The 20,006-nt window shown below is 37.0% G+C and overlaps 1 protein-coding gene across 1 annotated transcript in view; it reads right to left on the reverse strand.

Annotated features, from left to right (window-relative positions):
- The window catches only part of LOC126808838 (cyclic nucleotide-gated channel rod photoreceptor subunit alpha), a 161,615-nt gene that overhangs the window by 22,607 nt on the left and 119,002 nt on the right, over positions 1–20,006 (reverse strand). Inside the window, exon 2 of the mRNA XM_050533828.2 lies at positions 14,640–14,933. Within this exon, the coding sequence (XP_050389785.1) occupies positions 14,640–14,933 (294 nt within the window). The remainder of the gene's footprint in view (positions 1–14,639; positions 14,934–20,006) is intronic.

Consider the following 20,006-nt stretch of genomic DNA (forward strand, 5'->3'; position numbering starts at 1 on the left):
TTCTTTATGTTGGGCATAGAAATCACATTGGAAAATGTCAAACTATCAAGGAAAGACCTATTAAATTACCTTAAAGCTGGCAGAGCAACACGCGCGTGCGTATTTTCTCTCCTTAAATGGCCAAGCTATTAGGAATGCCGCTATCCCACATAACAATATGATGTTAATTTTACATTACATTTACGTAAAAATGGTCAGTCAGTTTACCATCATTTTGCTCATCTTTTTAACGATAATTTTACGTCAGGAAATGACGTTAATCTAACGTAAACTTTACGTCATTTTTACGTTATATTTACGTCATTTTCTGACGTAAATCTAACGTAAACTTTACGTCATTTTCTGACGTAAATCTAACGTAAAATTTGCGTAAACTTTACGTCATTTTCGTTAGATTTACGTCAGAAAATGACGTAAACTTTACGTTAGATTTACGTCAGAAAATGATGTAAATATAACATAAAAATGACGTAAACTTTACGCTAGATTAACGTCATTTCCTGACGTTAAATTGTCGTTAAAAGGATGAGCAAAATGATGGATATCTAACCGACCATTATAACGTAAATCTAACATTAAATTAACATCATTTACGGATGCAATTCTAATGTCAAATTTTGATGAGCATTAAAACCTTCAAAATTATTCATTATTCGCCGCAGTAAATGGGAAGTACATTCAACCAATAATCAAATTTTCCTGACCCGTGGGTGAGGCTAAAAGTTGAGTGGTCCAACGTGTGCGCTTTAGATCATAAGGTCTGTCATTGAGTCAAGTGGTTTCTTTCCACACCCAACTTGAACATGGGTTTTCTCTGGGTCCTCCTACTACTAAAGATTCCTGGTGCGGATGAATTATTCAACTTGAATTGAATCACTTAGTCCCAAAGGACAGTTTATGTCTATTGGATGTTTTACCCCACTGCTCTCTATCTACCCATAACCAGTCAGAATTCTAAATGTATTGCACAGAGAAGTTAAAAATCTAGCAGAATTATATGACAAAATATACTACAAGTATGTATACATATACTTTATTTAAAAGACAAAAATATAATGTTATAAAATACAAAATACACATTTAAATATTAACAGTTTTTATCCACAGCTGTTTGAGAAATGAAGACGGGCATATGCCACACAGTGTGCAGAGCTATGGCGTACTCTTATATAAAATTCCAACTGCCAAGGGATCTTTCACACACACACACTTGAGTATACACTGTACCTTGGTTTTTTTTGTCCCTTCCGTATGACTAGTCAGCCATCCATGTCAGGTCCTCTGTCCGGCATCACTGACAAGGGAAAATGTTCAAGAAAAAGGTCTACATTAGCGCTATGAAAGTGTTGATATGCATATAAGAAAGAAAAAACTGGGATATTGACCAAATTGGGCCAAAACCTATAGCCTCTATCTTATTTGCTCAAGGTATTGATGGAATAGGAGTTAACTTTGGAATGAGTGAAATGAAATGGGGTTTAATGTCCTATTCCGACAGGGCTAATGACATGGAAATATGCTATACAGTGTCCTATTATGGAATTTTATCCAGACAGCGGCGCTAAAGCCTACTCTTATATCGAATTCAAACTGCCAAGGGATCTTTCACGTGCGAACCAATGTGTGCACAGGACCTCGGTCATTCGTACCTTCCAAACGACTAGACAGCTGTCCCTCCTTGTCAGGCCCTCTGTCCTGCACCTCTGACAAGGGGAGGAAACCAAGTCTGGAAATCACGAAGAATTTTCTCGGCCGACACTGGAATGGAATGTTGTGGAATACTGAATATTGATAGGTTTCGTCCTCTCATGATTCCAGTGTGTAACACAAATTTGAAAAAGATCAATTAAGAATAAAGACAGCATCTATTGCATTTGAAAAAAGGAGAATTAACCAAGGAAGGCAAAGTCCTGAAAAGCTGTATATTGATAATGCTTGTCCTCTCACAATCGGAATGATTCACATTTCACACCCAGTGTACGGACAAACAGGGCCAAAATTGATATGTGGGTGTATAAACAAAGATATATACTACACCAATATTACATGTGTTGCAGAATTGGTTTAACACATTTCAAATATAATTGTAACACGGATATTTGCAATGGTTGATCCATGACAAAAGATTTGAAATATTTTGAAGAGACGCAAAAGGTTACGCCATACAGTGTGCTATGAGGGAAATTTTGCCCAGGCAGCAGTGCTATGGCCTACTCTTGTATCGAATTCCAACTGCCAATGTGTACACTGGACCTTGTTTTTTTTTTCCCATCCAAACGACTAGACAGCTGTCCTCGTCAGGCCCTCCGTCCTGCATCACTGACAATGAGAAACCACACCGGAAAATCAGGATGAACTTTCTCGGCCAATGCAGGGATCGAACACCCGACCTCAAGGCTAGCGAGTCAGTGTCTTACCCACTTAGCCACATGATCCCCCCTTGGCCTATGTATATGTAGAGATGAATTTTGAGCTACCTTTATATATATCTTTCTATTTTTAAAACCTGCGACAAGTATATTTATATCAAGGATGTAACCCTCTATCAGTTAACCCGTCACAGATTGGTTGCATTGGTTCAAAATATTCGTTTCATATCATACCTGACCTTCAAATCCAGGAATTGTAGCCACAACGGGGATCACGTTGGTTAAGTCCGTAAGACACTGGCTATCTAGTCTGGAGGTCGGGTGTTCGATCCTTGCATTGGCCGAGAAAGTTACTCCAGATTTTCCAGCGTGGTTCTCCCTTGTCAGTGATGCAGGACAGAGGGCTAGACAAGACAGCTATCTAGTCATTAAAATGGGACAAAAAAATGAGGTCCCATGTACACATTGGCGTGCACGTACAAGAGCCCTTGAAATTAGAATTCGATATAAGAGAAGGCCGTAGTGCCACTGTCCGGGCAAAATTTCCCACATAGCACATTGTATGGCGTATGCCCATCTTCATTAGCCCAGTTCAGAGCAAAACAGTAGGACGTTAAACTTTCATTTCACTAGCCACAGCTCTGTTTTCTTTCACCAAAGGGGGGGGGGGGTGGATGGCTGAATGGTTAGCGTGCGCGCGCTGTATCATAAAGTCTGTCATTGAGTTGACTGGCGCGGTTTCGAATCCCCGGTTGTACGTGGCAAGGAGTAGGGTCGCCTGTCCAACCTCGTGGGTTTTCTCCGGGTCATCCGGTTTCCTCCCCCTGCTAAAGACCCCTACGCGCAAGCGAATTATGTAAATGAAAAATTAAACCATGTTAGTCCCGAAATGACCTAGTTTGTGTCCAGTGGACAGTAAACCCCATTTCTCTCTCTCTCTCTTTCACCAAAGGGGGGGATCAAGTGGCTAAGTGGGTAAGACGCTGGCTCGCTAGCCTGGAGGTCGGGTGTTTGATCCCTGTATTGGCCGAGAAAGTTCATCCTGATTTTCCGGCGTGGTTTCCCTTGTCAGTGATGCAGGACAGAGGGACTGACAAGGACAGCTGTCTAGTCGTTATGGGACAAAAAAACGGGGTCCCGTGTAGACATTGGCGTGCACGTAAAAGATCCCTTGGCAGTTGGAATTCGATATAAGAGTAGGCCGTAGCCCCGCTGCCCAGGCAAAATTTCCCTCATAGCACACTGTATGGCATATGCTCGTCTTCATTAGCCCAGGTTAGGAGCAGAACAGTAGGACGTTAAACCCCATTTCATTTCATTTCTTTCACCAAAGACCACATAAATACTTCATTTAGCACTTGTCATTTGAAACAGTTATAGCATAAGTCGATGTTGAGTATAAGTCAAATTGCCAAATTTTACATTTTTCCGACCTACATCCATAATTAAGTAGAGGCGGTATATAAGACTAATGTTTATCATAGTCTAATACCGTGCCGGTGTACCCCGAAGAAAAGTTGGGCCATATAAATAATGAGGGTCTGGGACAGTTGTCAATAACACTTGCATTTATAAACAAACATGAATAGTGATGACGAATTAGGATTCAATAAAAAAAACAACATAGATATGGCCCATGAAGAGAGAAATTTTACAATAAAAAAAATTAAGAGTGTTGGATATTGAACTGACAATGCAATCAAATGGATTTTCGGAAATGGCATTCTTATATAAATTTCATGGGCGTCAACATCTTGTTTTAGGACTAGTTACCTCCCTTAGACTTTGTTTATGATAATGTAAAAGACCGGATAATCTAGCCTATGACCGATTATTCTCAAATGTTGACAACGCAACCACACTAATATTCGTAGAATATAGAATATTTTTTTCTAGATGATAGAGACTAATAATATGCCAATATTGAAATGTGTGCATAAATATGGTATATACTTAACTACACCAATATTATACCTATGTCATAGAATTTGTTACACACATTACAAATATAATCTTAATAGAGATCTTTGCTATGGTTGATCTATCAGTAAAAATTGGAAGATTTGTAAGGAACGCAAAAGGTTATTGTTTACTGGCTGCAGCAGGGAGCAATAACAGGAACACAGATGATTTTCAACTCACTGATACAACTCAGTTTAAATTTTAAGCCAAAGAGCTGTTATATAATACTGTGACAGGATATCTGCTCTAAACTAACTAGTCATCAAAGAATTGACTGTCAAAAGTTCAGACAGAAAGTATTTTAGGCCTACAATGCTTGTAAAGCTTTGGCCTACCATAGATACATATATATTTATATCATTACATTATGTGACAAGTAGTAGTGTTTGGCAAGTAGTAGTGTTGTCTAACTTTCATTATAAAGCCCATATAAATCTTTTTAGAACTTCTTTGTCATTACTGCCACCACGGGTGCTCAAATATACATGTACATATGTAGGATCTGTAAAAAAAAAAATAAATAAATAAAAAGCAACTTTATACTCCCCAAAAAAACGATATTGGGTTAAACGGCCTACTGTTCAGCTCCAACTGGGCTGACAGCCAACCTACTGTGGATCTGTAATGAAATGGGGTTCAACATCATACTGTGCTGCTCAAACTGGGCTAAAGAAGTTGGACAAATGCTTGAAAGTGTGCTATGATGAAAATTTTGACTGGACCGTGTGTACAAAAGAGCTTGGTTTTTTGTCCTATCCGAACAACTGTACATTAGCCCTTACCAGCCCCTCTGTCTTGCACCAGTTAAAAGAGGAACCATGCCAGAAAATCCTGATGAACTTTCTTGGCCACCACAAGAATAAATAAGCAGGGGAGTAGGACTGAAACCTTTATGTACAAGTATGTACGGGCAAACTTGTTATTTAATGTTATATCATATAAATAGGCCTATGTATATAAGCTTAAAGTCTTGATTATCCATTTTTCAATTAAATTAAATCATTAACATTAACCGCCAGTGTTTGAATCTGTGAACATCTCGAGCACCCGATGGCATTGAGACTTGATTATAGACTTAGCAAGTTAATACATTAAAATGTCTTATAAAAAAATTTAACATTTACAGTCTCAAGAAATACCTACTTAACCTACGTACAATATATAGATTTAGCTCTTGCATTATGCATTATTAAATTTGCAAAAATATCAGTACAATAACAACAAAAAAACCCAACCTGAAACACCCATAAAAATGTTTAGAAAATACTACATGTACTTATATTATAATTAGCACAGCCTGAATTTTAACAGTCTACATCATTAATAAATTCGTTATGTGTTTGATAATTTTTGGATCCAGATTTTTTAAAAACAATTTTGGAACCAGTATTACTTTCGATAACTTAAAGCAATGTTGATTTTGTTTATGAATAGTATGGTTTACGGACAATGTAACTGCATCGTGTTAAAAACAAATACTGACTGTCTGATATACAAAGTTGCGTGCAAACTTTTTCCACGGCCAGATTATTTTTTTATGAACATTAGATCTATCGGTATACTGTCAACGGAAGTTCGCATAAAAAGTGCACTTACCTTCAACTTTACTTTGCTGAATCCAAAATCGTGTGTGTATGTGTGGAATAGCTTTATTTAACTTTAAATCACGGCATCATTTCTTCTTTGGGAAAAATAATGAAATAATAAGCTATGCCGCCATTTTAAATCCCAGAATTCCGTACGTTCCGGTCAAAAGAACAAACAAAAAATATTTAATAAATAATTGAAGCAATTTTGATAAATAACAACAATAACCGTAACCTATAAAAAAAATATTGTAATGTGAATAGAAATAATATGATATAAACCGATTTAAACACAATCATCAACCGTGAACAGATCGTGACCTTGACCTTGCCCGAGACGATAAAAATATATTTGTACATCTACATGTATTTAGGTCTAAAAATGGCGACTGTTCGTTTGAAAGGCCTGTAATATTTCTGATAATGAATCTATTCATATTATTTGTTTGTATACGCTCTACCATATTTTATATGAGGTTACATGATTACGTTATATTAAAAGAATAATCAAATCGGGTAATTTTAATTTATATTTACTGGTGAAAGGATCATTAATTTTATATTTACTGATGCAAGGTACTATATTTAATAAATTTAATTATAAAAACACTTCATGCATAGTCGGCCTAGGTGTGGACTACTCCTAACATTTGGACAGTGATAACCTTTTAGTAGAGAACAACTTTGCTTTATGAAACAGTTTCCGACAATCAATCATTATTTGTTTTGTCAAATTTTTGGGTATCAAAATTGAGAGAGAGAGAAATGGGGTTTAACGTTCACTTGACTCGATGATACAACAAAAAACACAATTACTATTTTAATTAAAGCGACATTTCGTTGAGGGTTCTCTCAACGTTTTCAAGTAAATGATGCTCAATAGTCAATGGGTGCACTCGTCCGCTTGCCAGCCTATCTTTTATAGTCCCATTGGTGCAGAAAAGTAGGAAAATTAAATAAAATTAAATGAGATTAAACATCCTACTGTTTTGCTCTGAGTGAGCTAATGAAGACAGGCATACACTATATACAGTGTACTATGACGGAAACTTTGCACGGATAGCGGCACTATGGCCTACTCTGATATTGAATTACAACTGTCGGAGTGTCTTTTACGTGTATGCCAATATGTACACGAGGACTTGATTTTTCGTATGACCCGAACAACTATACCTTATCCCTTGCCAGATCCTCCGCCCTGCCACAGTCCATAGAAAATTTCCGTCATAGCACTCTGCATTGCGTATGACTATCTTCAATAGTCCGATTGGTTCAGAAAAGTATAAAAATGAATTTTAAATGGGGTTTGAACATCCTACTATTTTGTTCCAAGTGGTCTAATGAAGAAGGGCATATGCTATAATGGTTAAAATGTTGTGATTTCGGGTTAAAATGCCATGATGTTGGGTTATCGCCTTACGAAGGGTGATATCAGTCACCATATCTACTGGGTTTCTTTAATACTCATATTTATAGTATTTTATAGAGTCAGACTAGTGGACTAGTGAATGCACGGATTAGTGCACCCACAGACTAGTGAACCCGCAGACTAGTAATTGGTAATGATGGAAAAGTGTGTAAAGACATGTTTTACAGGTTGGCGTGCACTTAGAACTATTGGTAATGACTATATGTGGAAATGCTGCTCTCCAGGCAAAATGTCTTTCCTAGCACTTCTTCATTAGTAAGTGCGGTAATGCTGCTGTCCAGGCAAAATTTCTGTCATAGCACATCTTCATTACTAATTTTGATAAAGCCATGGTGGCTAAGTGCGTAAGATGCTGGCTCGGTAATCCGGAGGGCACGTGTTCGATCCCTGCATTGGTGGAGAAAGTTCATCAGGATTTTCCGACATGGTTTCCCCTTTTCAGAGGTGCAGGAACAAGGACAGTAGTCTAGTCACTCAGATGGGACAAAAAACCGAGGTACCATGTATACATTGGCTTGCACGAAAAGATCCCTTGGCAGTTGGATTCGATATTAGTAGGCAAAATTTCCCTCATAGCACATTGTATGGTATGTACCTGTCTTCATTAGCCCAGTCGGAGCAGAACAGTAGGACAATAAACCGATTTCATCAGGACAAACCTACATGAGGAAAAACCTACATTTCACAAACTTAGTAATTAGTAACGGGGGGTTGGATGGCTGAATGGTTAGCGTGCGGGCGCTGTATCATAAAGTCTGTCATTGAGTTAACTGGCGTGGTTTCGAATCCCCGGTTGTACGTGACAAGGAGTAGGGTCGCCTGTCCAACCTCCGGTTTTCTCCCACTGCTAAAGACCCCTACGCGCAAGCGAATTATGTAAATAAAAATTAAACCATATGTTAGTCCCGAAATGACCTAGTTTGTGTCGAGTAGACGTTAAACCCCATTTCTCTCTCTCTCTCTCTCTAGTAATTAGTAACACACTGGCTAGCAAATGAGGGGTTCTGCTCCTAAACTGAGCTAATGAAGATGAGCATACGCCATACAGTATGCTATGAAGGAAATTTTGCCCAGGCAGCGGCGCTATGGCCTACTCTTATATCAAGTTCCAACTACCAAGGGATCTTTCATGTGCACTCCTGTGTGTACACGTGACCTCAGTTTTTCATCCCTGACGAGACAGCTGTTCTTGTCAGGCCCTCCGTCCTGTATCACTGACAAGGGGAAAACACGCAGAAAAATCTGGATGAACTTTCTCAGCCAATGCAGGGATCGAACACCCGACCTCCAGGCTAGCGAGTCAGCGTCTTACCCACTTAGCCAACGTGATCCCCATGTTGGTCGAGAAAGTTCCCTTTGTTAGTAGTGGTGTAGGACAGAGGACCTCAAAAAAACAGTGTCTAGTCCATCACGTGGGTGTGCACGTAAAAGAACCCTTGACATTTGGAATTTGAAATGAGAGTAGATCATTCATTCATTCGTTTTCTCTTTGTGTGTCACCTAGAGACCGCAACTATTAAAGGAGCTAGATCTCTAATCTTGGGCACTTAGAAATGGATACAAAATGTAATGAAATGAAATGGGGTTTAACGTCCAACTGTTCTGCTCCGAACTGGGCTAATGAAGATGGCCATACACCATACAGTGTGTTATGAGGGAAATTTTGCCCCGACAGTGGCACTACGGCCTACTCTTATATCGAATTCCAACTGTCAAGGGATCTTTTACATGCATACCAATGTGTACACAGGACCTCGTTTTTTTTTTTATCCCATCTGAACAACTAGACAGCTGTCCTTGTCAGGCTCTCCGTCCTGCATCACTGACAAGGGGAAACCACGCCGGAAATCTGGATGAACTTTCTCGGCCAATGCAGGGATCGAACACCCGACCTCCAGGCTAGCGAGCCAGGGTCTTACCCATTTTAATGACTAGACAGCTGTCTTGTCAGGCCCTTAATTGTTAGTATCATGACATTAAACTGACATTTGTTTTACGTTTTACAACTAATATCAGGTTTATGTTAGAAAACTAACGTTAGATTTATGTTAGAAAACTAAAGTTAGATTTATGTTATAAAATTAACATTAGATTTACGTTAGAAAACTAACGTTAAATTAACGGTTAAAATTATGACATAAAACTAACATTACATTAACGTTAGAAAACTAACATTATATTAACGTTAGAAAACTAACGTTAGATTTACGTCAGAAAACTAACGTTAGATTTACGTCAGAAAACTAACGTTAGATTTACGTCAGAAAACTAACCATAAACTAACGGTTAGAAACCTGATGTAAAATTTACGTTAGATTAACGTTAGAATTATAACCAATAATACATATATAATTATTATGTCTGAATTCCGACTATATATCAATTGTTAGAATGTGCACACACTTGTAATGTTATTTAATCAAGAAGTATTCAAAGGGAAAAAAATTGGTTAGTAATCCGTCATAAAGTTTACGTTACATTTACGTCATTTTCTGACGTAAAAGTAACCATAACCATTATGACGTAAAAGTAACGTAAATTTAACCAAAGAATTTTACCATTATTGGACGCTAACCATAATCTAACCATAATGACGTAAACTTTACGTAAATCTAACCATCAATGTTGACTGGGATATTGACACTTATGGGCAACCAAAATAATCAGCCAAGTTATTTCATGATCCCCTGTAGCGATTGACAAATCTTTCTGAACTCTAAGCCATTGTTTTTTTTTATACATCACATCAGAAGACGTGTGTTACAACCTACACGAATAATCCCATGACACACTACAATATAAGAAAATCGACAGATGATGGATAGCACAGGAAAAACAAACCACTATAATAGTTTGAATAGTATACACCAGCTTAGCAAAGATAACAAAAGACAATTTTCCAAGCAACCGATATGGTTGATCAGCATTAGAATGGTTTTTCAGTTCAATCTAATTAAACATACATTATGCAAGAGCTAAATCTGCCAATTGCAGGTCTTTCTTTATACCTGAAATGTTATCTAAATTATTAATTAGACATTAATTAACTTATCCAGACCATAATCAACTCACGATGGCATCGGCAGCCTTCGATATTTACTGGATTAGAACCCGGTCTGCTGCTTCTGATTAAAAACAAAAATAGATAATCGAGACTATGTTTTTTTTTTATCGTACCGACTTTAGTAATGATGATCTTATTTTGTTCTGCTTTTCTGCAGAATTGTTCATGAGTTTTGAATTTCGATTTAATAAGGATTATTTATGTATTAATAAGGTTTTATAATATTTTGTCTATATTTCATTTTATTTCGAAATAAATGATATCTAAACCAATTTCGATAAAAAAAAAATCAAGATTTAAAGGTGGAAGAATAAAAAGACATGGCATGGAAAAATTTCCCACCTAAGCTGACGGTCAAAAATCACAAAATTCTAGTAACCCGGCCCCATTTCAAGATTGTTACCAGGAATTTAACACTAAATTCAATAATGGAGAAAATAAAACAGATCTATACCGGTTGTGGGTATGAAGCCATGCTCTAGAGAGAAATGGCTGTCGCATTAGCAGGAGAGTTTTATATTGGCATATACATAATTCACAATCAGTGTCTGTTGGACTACTGATAAAACTGACAGCCCAATCACTCGTATTCTGAATATTAGCCTCTGTTGCCTGAAGAGACATCTTGATTCAGTAGATATCTATGTAAGAGGCCATTGATCTCGTTTTTAAAAAAGACTAGGGGGGTCTGGGTGAGCGACACTAACTGAAGACTTACGCACACGAACTTGAACATTTACTGTACACCTCTCTTCAAATTCCGTGTAAATGAACTTGCGTAGGTTTGTGATATTTTAACATACTTTGAATAAATTTATATTTAAAGCAGACTAATTCGACAGAAACTTCTATATACTTGATTATCAAACTATGTTAACCGGAGACAGCCGATTTCTGAAGAATGAATCTTAGTTTACAAAGTTAAGACGAGATAAGATTTTACATTAGGCTGGGCAAATGCAGACAAATTGGACATATTTTGTCTCCAATCCTATAAGAAAACTAAAGGTTATGTTATTACCTAATGTAGCGATGACCTCAGTCTATTAGTTGTTAAAGTGCTGGTTCAGATTTCAAAGTGAATTTAGCAACTTTTATTCACAACTGATGTTTCATAAACATTTATACAACATTTTAAGTTTCTTTATTATGTCATTTGATGTTACGCCTAGTACTACACTAATAATAATAACGTATTTCGTGAAAGCCAGTGCCACAATCTGAGCAAAAGCGGAGACACGTTTTGAGACACACATGGCTACACATGCAATAGACGTATTTGCCCTGATAATCGTGTTAACGCCTACTCTTCTTTTACGTGCACACCAATGTGTACTTGGGTTAGCATACCAACCGAAGGACTGGACAGTTATGGCTTGTCAGCCCCACAAGTGAAACCCGGCTTGAAAGATTCCGAAGGATTCTTATCGACGTACGACAGAATGTAAAGCCGGGTCATTTTAGTTGAGAGTCCATTTCCCTTATACCGCTGGACTACTCCACAACCCACGTCAGCAATGAACAGTAGTTTTATAAAACCCTAAATGCATCCGCATTGCGACGTCACTAAATAGAGTTGTCCTCTAGAGCTAATTTGAATGAAACACGGGAATAATATACCAAAACAATATCATGAATGTCATTCAAGCAGCTAAAGCTGATTTGATCGGTTATGTCTTGTTTTAGACTGGGTTGAGGAAATTGGTTGACATCACAGACGCGTCACATATTGACATGGCCTTGCGATTCAAGCCAGTGCGAAGAGGGCTTGCTTTCTGTTAGTGATAAGATAAGCCAGGTACGAGCGTCGACGCCATCTTGGAATTGTGACAAGAATCGAAGTTGGCTAATCGATGCTCATTTGTCTAAAAAAAATAACAAGGAAATGTTTTGAAGAGCGTGTACTGAACCAGTTGCTGAATAAAAAACCAACTGGTTATTATGATGTTATATTAAAATCACTAAAATCAACAGTTTGGTTTTCTTAAACGAAAAAAGATAAACGTAAACAAATTATCTCTTTTATATGCATATGTTCGAAATGCCACGAGGAAGAGATGGGCGGGTGGATGGGGTGGGAGCACGACATCGGTCTTAAGCTGCCTGATAGACTTCTATTACAATATACTCGCTAGCCTGGAGGTCGGGTGTTCGATCCCTGCATTGGCCGAGAAAGTTCATCCAGATTTTCCGGCGTGGTTTCCCCTTGTCAGTGATGCAGGACAGAGGGCCTGACAAGGACAGCTGTCTAGTCGTTCGGATGGGACGAAAAACCAAGGTCCCGTGTACATATTGGAGTGCACGTAAAAGATCCCTTGGCAGTAGGAATTCGATATAAGAGTAGGTCGTAGCGCCGCTGCCCGGGCAAACCTGATAGACTTCTATTACAATATACTCGCTAGCCTGGAGGTCGGGTGTTGGATCCCTGCATTGGCCGAGAAAGTTCATCCAGATTTTCCGGCGTGGTTCCCCCTTGTCAGTGATGCAGGACGGAGGGCCTGACAAGGACAGCTTTCTAGTCGTTCGGATGGGACGAAAAACCAAGGTCCCGTGTACATATTGGAGTGCACGTAAAAGATCCTTTGGCAGTTGGAATTCGATATAAGAGTAGGTCGTAGCGCCGCTGCCCGGGCAAAATTTCCCTCATAGCACACTGTATGGCGTATGCCCGTCTTCATTAGCCCAGTTTAGGAGCAGAACAGTAGGGTGTTAAACCCCATTTCATTTCATTTCTATTACAATATAACCTTTACTGACATGCACATTCAGGTAGATAATAAGGACTTCTATATAGAAATCATACCCGCTACTAAATCAGTTCTTTTGGATTGTCTTTGTTAATAAGTGTAAATAATTTGGCATTGGTTCCATATCCTTATCGCGCTAATAAATTTACGTCATCTTTGACGATTGGGTATACAATCCAAAACAAAATCGGTTGCATTCATTTATTTTATCACAAAAAAAATGCGCGGTTGGCAATTTGAACTCGGTAATTTAAATGACTTGGTGTTTTCACTTTTGTTTACTCAATAAATTCCATTCAACCATCTTTTTTCCCAAAAATGAAGATGCCTTACACACGTATCCGACCTATGAGTGAGTAGCTATATAGGAACTCTCACGGGTCAGAATGAACGTTTGATTATTGGATTGCGCAATCGAAATTTGATTGGTTAGATTTCATGTCACCATGCAATCTTCTCAAATGGGAAGAATGTGTTGTCTGGAACAAGCTAAAACGCAAATTAAATCAGGACAGCCCGATTCTTTAAGCTAAGCCGATCGTAGTATACGTCGAACAGGCTTAGTATAAAATTCGCAACCATTATTCATCATTATTTATTGACATCGTTACATCATCATCATCCATCTTTGTTTCATTATTAAAGAGACAGTATACACACCCAACCCCACGAGTCTGAATCTCAGAAAATTGTTAAAGGCTCAATACCACTCTTGTTGTAACTGAATAATATGTCCCACCAATCTTTATTCTGGTCAACAAATTGTACTATTTTACAATTTTCCAATTAATTGATGATACAAATTTCATCTTAACACACCTAATTTAAAAGATTGGAAAAATTCAACTAAATGATTTGAAAAGCCTGACGTAAAGCTTTTCAAATGTGACTTGGATTTAAAAATATTTTTGAACCCTCTGGACAAGTAAAATAGGATTTAATGGATAATTTACACAACAGGTAGGACACTAACACATCTAGTACTTAGAATAGGGCTATTTTTTTATTTTCTGGAGCTGTCAAGCCAGCAAGAGTGATATTGTCCCTTTAAAATAGTCCACCAGATTATAAATGGGATAAATAAAAATCACAATGAATGTGGGTTGCATTGTGAACAACCCAGTTTATAGTTCCATTTCATTTGATATCTGCTCTTAATCGCCATTGTTAATTTATTTTGGCATCTTGACTTGTTGTTCCGCATTGTAAATTGTATATGGTTAATTCTTGATTCTCTGTAACACTAGTGTACAGTGTTATATTCTTAAATGAGGTTCAGAAGTAGTAAATGAGTGAGAAGTGGGCGTGACCAACATAATGGTTCAATTTATTTCAATAATTCTCTTGCGCTTAGTGATCTATCGCTGCGGAAGTAAACCAGAGGACCCAGAAAACACACGAGGTTGAACAGGCGATTCTTCTAAGTAATAAATACCAATTATATGTAATCAATTTTTGTATTCCAAATGGAAATGTACTTACCTTTCCTACAAATATAATCCCCAGGAGAGAATAACACGGGTCGTAGCCTTAGCACTAATTCACACAAAAAGCCAGCTTCTGTTTGTTGGAAAATTTCCACACGTTTTAAGGTGTCTAAATGAACATGAATGGCAATTTCAGCTTTCAATTTATCAGGTAGTAATCCTAAAGCGCGATCTTCGTCACTAGATTTATTACACATCCACAAATAATCAAACCATTTAATCACACGATCTTGAAGTTTTAAAGGTACCCGTCTCAAATTCATATAAGTTTTAACACCGTCTAATTTAGCTGAAAAATACAAAAAAAAAAGAGATTAAATTTAATGCAAAATTGAGAAACGTTCAGTTTATTTACGTAATGTTTTAGTTCTGTGTACAATACTAGAAGCACATGATTGGTTACACTCTATGCGTTTCCATGCACTGGTCGTTTTATTTTATGGTGGCGACCGTGTTTTGTTTACATAATGTTTGCGCTCTTCCTAATAACTTATTCTCTCTATAACAAAGCATGTTCCCTTTATAATATAGCATTTTTCTTTATAATCATGTTCACTGTTTATAGGACCTATACTCCATTTGAAATACATAGGGACCATAAGGTTCTGTTTAAATGATGTGCAGTTCTTTATTGTACAACAATGCGTGTTCTCTTTTACATGACGTGTGTTCGTGCATTTTATAATGGTGCGTATATTATGTGGCATGTTCTGTTTATAATACTAAGTGGGTAAGACGCTGGCTCGATCCCTGCATTGGTCGAGAAAGTTCATCCAGATTGTCCGGCGTGGTTCCCCTTGTCATTGATGCATAACGGAGGGCCTGACAAGGACAGCTGTCTAGTCCTTCGGATGAGACGAAAAACCTAGGTCCTGTGTATACATTGTAATGCACGTAAAAGATCCCTTGGCAGTTGGAATTCGATATAAGAGTAGGCGATAGTGCCGCTGCCCGGGCAAAATTTCCATCATAGCACACTGTATGGCGTATGCCCGTCTTCATTAGCCCAGCAGGAGCAGAACAGTAGGGCGTTAAATCCCATTTCATTTCTGTTTATAATGATATGCGCTATGTTCTCTTTATAATGAAACAGATTTACTTTTTGATGTACACACTGTTATGCTATTTTTATACTAACACATTATGTTCACTTAATGGTAATGATGCACGTTCTCTTGTTCAATCATTTGAATTTTTATTCCTAATGAGGTCGGGTGTTCTTGACGCATATTCGGATCTTTATAAAGAAATTAAATATCCTTTTTACCTGATTCATGTTCTGATAATGATAGATATTAACCTCTCATTATGATAGATAATTATGTCTTTGTATATGGCGTATGTTCTCTTTATACATAATCATGTCCTGCTATATTGTGCGTGTTTTCACTATACTACTGCACATTACCTTTTTATTACAGTAAATGATCTTTTTTTCTACACAGTTTTGTATTTACGTGTTATTACGATCACTTGTACGTGTTGCTTTCGACCTATATCATTCTTACGTAATAATTGTTAGCCCACTTCAGTTTAACCCTTACGTTTGGAAAACGAGCACCAGGCATTATTAAATTTGTCTCGAGTTTGATTCAATATTTCAATTCAAAATGTTTAAGACCGTCTGATCGGCTAAAACATGCTAACTTTTGAGACATTGAATTTTTAAATGAATATAGATTCGTGCTTGAGTTAAAATCAGATTTTGTTCTCAGTTATTTAGAAAATTGAATTATAGATTTTCGTGCTAACATCGGGCAAGCAATTTCCTTACTTGCAACAGACTATATTTATCTAGTTATTGCAGTGAAAATCAGTTTATGACTTAAAATGTAGTTGACCATTTTTTTTCTTAACACTTCACAGGCGTGTATTAAAGAGTTGAATTGAGAAAATTACATGTTTCAACCAAAACTAAGTACGAAATTTTCGCCTAAAGCTACTCGAATTATGATGAACTCCTTTTTAAAGCGCAATGGTAAAATGGGTAACTGAAAGAAACTATATTGACATGCAAACCTGAATTAGCTTCAATTCAGACGAGCTTACCGATTTCCACTCCACTGTATCGTGTGTACATGCATCACGTGGTCAATAATGGCGGACGTGAAGTCGTCATCACTGTTACCAAAGTCAAAGATTAATGGAAATATTGACAATTCCAGATAATGCTGGCTAAAAATAAGCTGGCAAAATGCCAAGAGGTTGTAGAATTATCCTCAAGAGCTTTTCTAAAGGACTCGTTTAATCTATATCAGAATTGTGCAGAGAGTTTGTCGTAACCTTTCCTTCCATATCTTTAAATAAAAAATCGAACGAGCTTAAGAAGGCTATCCGATTTCATTGTTTAGAATCTTTGCAAGGAGCACAGATTAAAGACTATTACAACGAATCAATTACGCCCAGACATTTTGAATCAGAAAAGCGTCTCCTGTTAAGTTACCAAAATAATATCCACCTTCACACAACCTTTGTTTTTTAGTAAAAAGTATTTATACAAACAACTGGTCATGGAAAATGGTACACATCACCGAAATATGCAAATGAAATTCAACAGTAGGCTTATATAGACGTTTTGCACATTTCCCAATCTTAGCAGTTAATAAAATAATTTTTTATGCATTGTGGATCGAGGCGGGTGTGGGTTTAGGTGTTTTCTCCCTTTAACAATTTTATTAAAAATTTTATTACACGCATACATATTATTTTTCGATCGTCAACAGTGAGACCACGACCCCTTCCTTCTTAAATCGGTGTCTTACAAAGGCAGCCAAAGACCTCGGTTAAAATTGTTATAAATCTGACACCACGAACCATGAGCTTTAAAAAAATTAAGATTTGTTAGTCTACGCTTTGTGTTTGTCAATCACGTATAAGAAATATTATATTTAATTCACAGCTTCACACACACACTTTATGAGTCTATAGTATTTCAATCTTTACCCAGATACAAGTTTGTTTATTGGTCAAATTAACACACCAAGGCAGAAACGAATATTGATTCCATCTATTTACCTTTCTCGTCTACGAATGGATTTATTATTCGGAAACAAATTCGATCTAGGTATTACAACAGCGTATTGTTAAAAGCACGTCGTATTTTCATTTAATTGTTACTATTTTAGGGTTCTCAACTGATAGGTTATTTCTCCACGGAGCGACAGCCAAGGAGGTCGAATGTTTCTCAACCGTAGTCTATTTTCCATTCAAACAATTCTAAATTTGTCGACGGTGTCCGGGTGTCGGATGTAGAGCCAATCAGCTAAAAAAAAACACACTTAGTCATTTTTCAAATCCACAATGTAAGAGCGTCGTCGCAATATTGAAACTCCTCAATGAATAGATTCTAATCACTTTTGGCCAACTTGCCAATAATTGACTAAAGCATTTATCTCAACCTATCGATTTTTCACGAAAGTGCAAGAAAATTATAACAGTATCAAAAACCCTACCATGCTTGAATTTAACAGAAAAACGACCGGGGTGACTCGAGATAAGAGTAAATCCTACTTTATGAAGTTTGAATATGTTGATTGACAAGAGCATTTGGATGAAGATATGATGATGTATTAATTCTATTCTAATTGCTTCTACTTTCATTAGTTCGTTTTCTAATTTCGTCATTGCAACTTATATTATACTCCCCACAACCGTCCAGGTTTTGGACCAATGACATTCGCGAATGTTAGGGCCAGGGATAGGATCACCCAGTCACTTAATGACATAAACGGTTGTAATTATTTTACATAAACCGTTCTGCTCAATACGACATTGGGTCTTGAAGTGCAATTATCGTACTTATGTAATGTTTGCATTACGAAAACTTCCCTACCCAGGTTGGGTGCCTCCAACTGTAATGGATAATATAGGATGGTTGGAGATAGATGGATGTGTCTGGAAATGAATGAAATGGGATTTAACGTCCTACTGTTCTGCTCCGACTGGGCTAATAAAGACAAGAGAGGTGTCTGGATTATGTAGTTATTAAGGCAATAAGTGTGCTTGATTGTTCGTTATGTATCATGTGTATTCCTTGTTGCTCTACGTTGTAGAAAGTGTAATAGCGAAACTATGTGGCACATCGATGTTTCAATTAAGATGGCCTATAAACAACGCTATTAATATGGGGTATGTTATATATAGACTTTAATTAACTATAATAAATACAGACAGCAATCGTCATTATCAATAATAGATCCAGAACCATGGTATAATTACGTGGTCAATACATAACAGGGCATCTCTGACATTTTATTCAATTGACAATTAGCGGTGTTGGTCAATCGACAGATTTAGTTTCTTTAGAGATTTTCTCTTGTTTTATTCCAGGAAAGGGAGTCCTTGGAACCACCTTGGTTAGACATAGCATCAGTGGATGACGATAAATCAATGATATTTTCCCATTTCGTCTTGAAAGGAATTTATCGCTAGTCTTCAAGCAATAATTGTTCAATCACACGGAGGTCATAAAACTTAGCGACTTGTAACATTCTTGTAAGTTGGCGCTAAAAATAGTTAATAGCGGTAATCAAGGAGGCTTATTTTGTCAATAATACTATTCATAAAGTCATTGCGTTTTACGTTAGGCATCTATTTTAAAAAAATAATTGCCAGAAATTATAACCATCAATGTTCGGTGGGTTACAAATTAACAATTAGTCTTTAATTAAGTTAAACACGAATGAATGTCTTCACAGCCAAAATACTAAGGATGGAATTATTGTCGAATTTAATAATGCTAAGATTGTGAAATATCTCACATGAAGCGTAGTATTAGGTGTTCTAGAATGAGTAAGCATACACTACCTCATGCCTCACAGTCGTCATTAGCTAAAACAAATTCTATATAAAGGTATTTCAGAAGACGAAGTTGTGTAAAATAATGTTGTGGACAGGTGTTTAGTTGCTCTAGAAAACTAAATTATGCTACAACTGCTCATTTCAGTTGGTGTTCTGCTATAACTCGATCATTTGGTGTCCGTGACAGACGAACCAGTAGGTCTCTGTGTTGCTATGTAGCCTACACATAAACTATTTGTCTTAACCTATTTATCTTTGACGAGAAGAATAATATATTCGTGACAGTCAAGGTTCTAGACACAGAAGACAAAATATTTAAGTCAGTTAAACCACAGGTACTTGTAGGGATGGACATATTATTTGGACCAGGTGATGACATTTCGTTCTCGATCATTTCACAATACACACTATTTCTAAAAAAACTTTCCGTCGTTTTTGTTGCCAACGAGTCTGTCTTTATTTAATCCTTATATAGCTTCCAATATATCTAATAAATTGATCATTTTACAGCGTTATTAATTACAAAACAAACTTATGGCTGAAGTTATCACTTTGTAAATAC

The sequence above is a fragment of the Patella vulgata genome, chromosome 1, assembly GCF_932274485.2.
Source record: "Patella vulgata chromosome 1, xgPatVulg1.2, whole genome shotgun sequence".
NCBI lineage: Eukaryota > Metazoa > Mollusca > Gastropoda > Patellidae > Patella > Patella vulgata.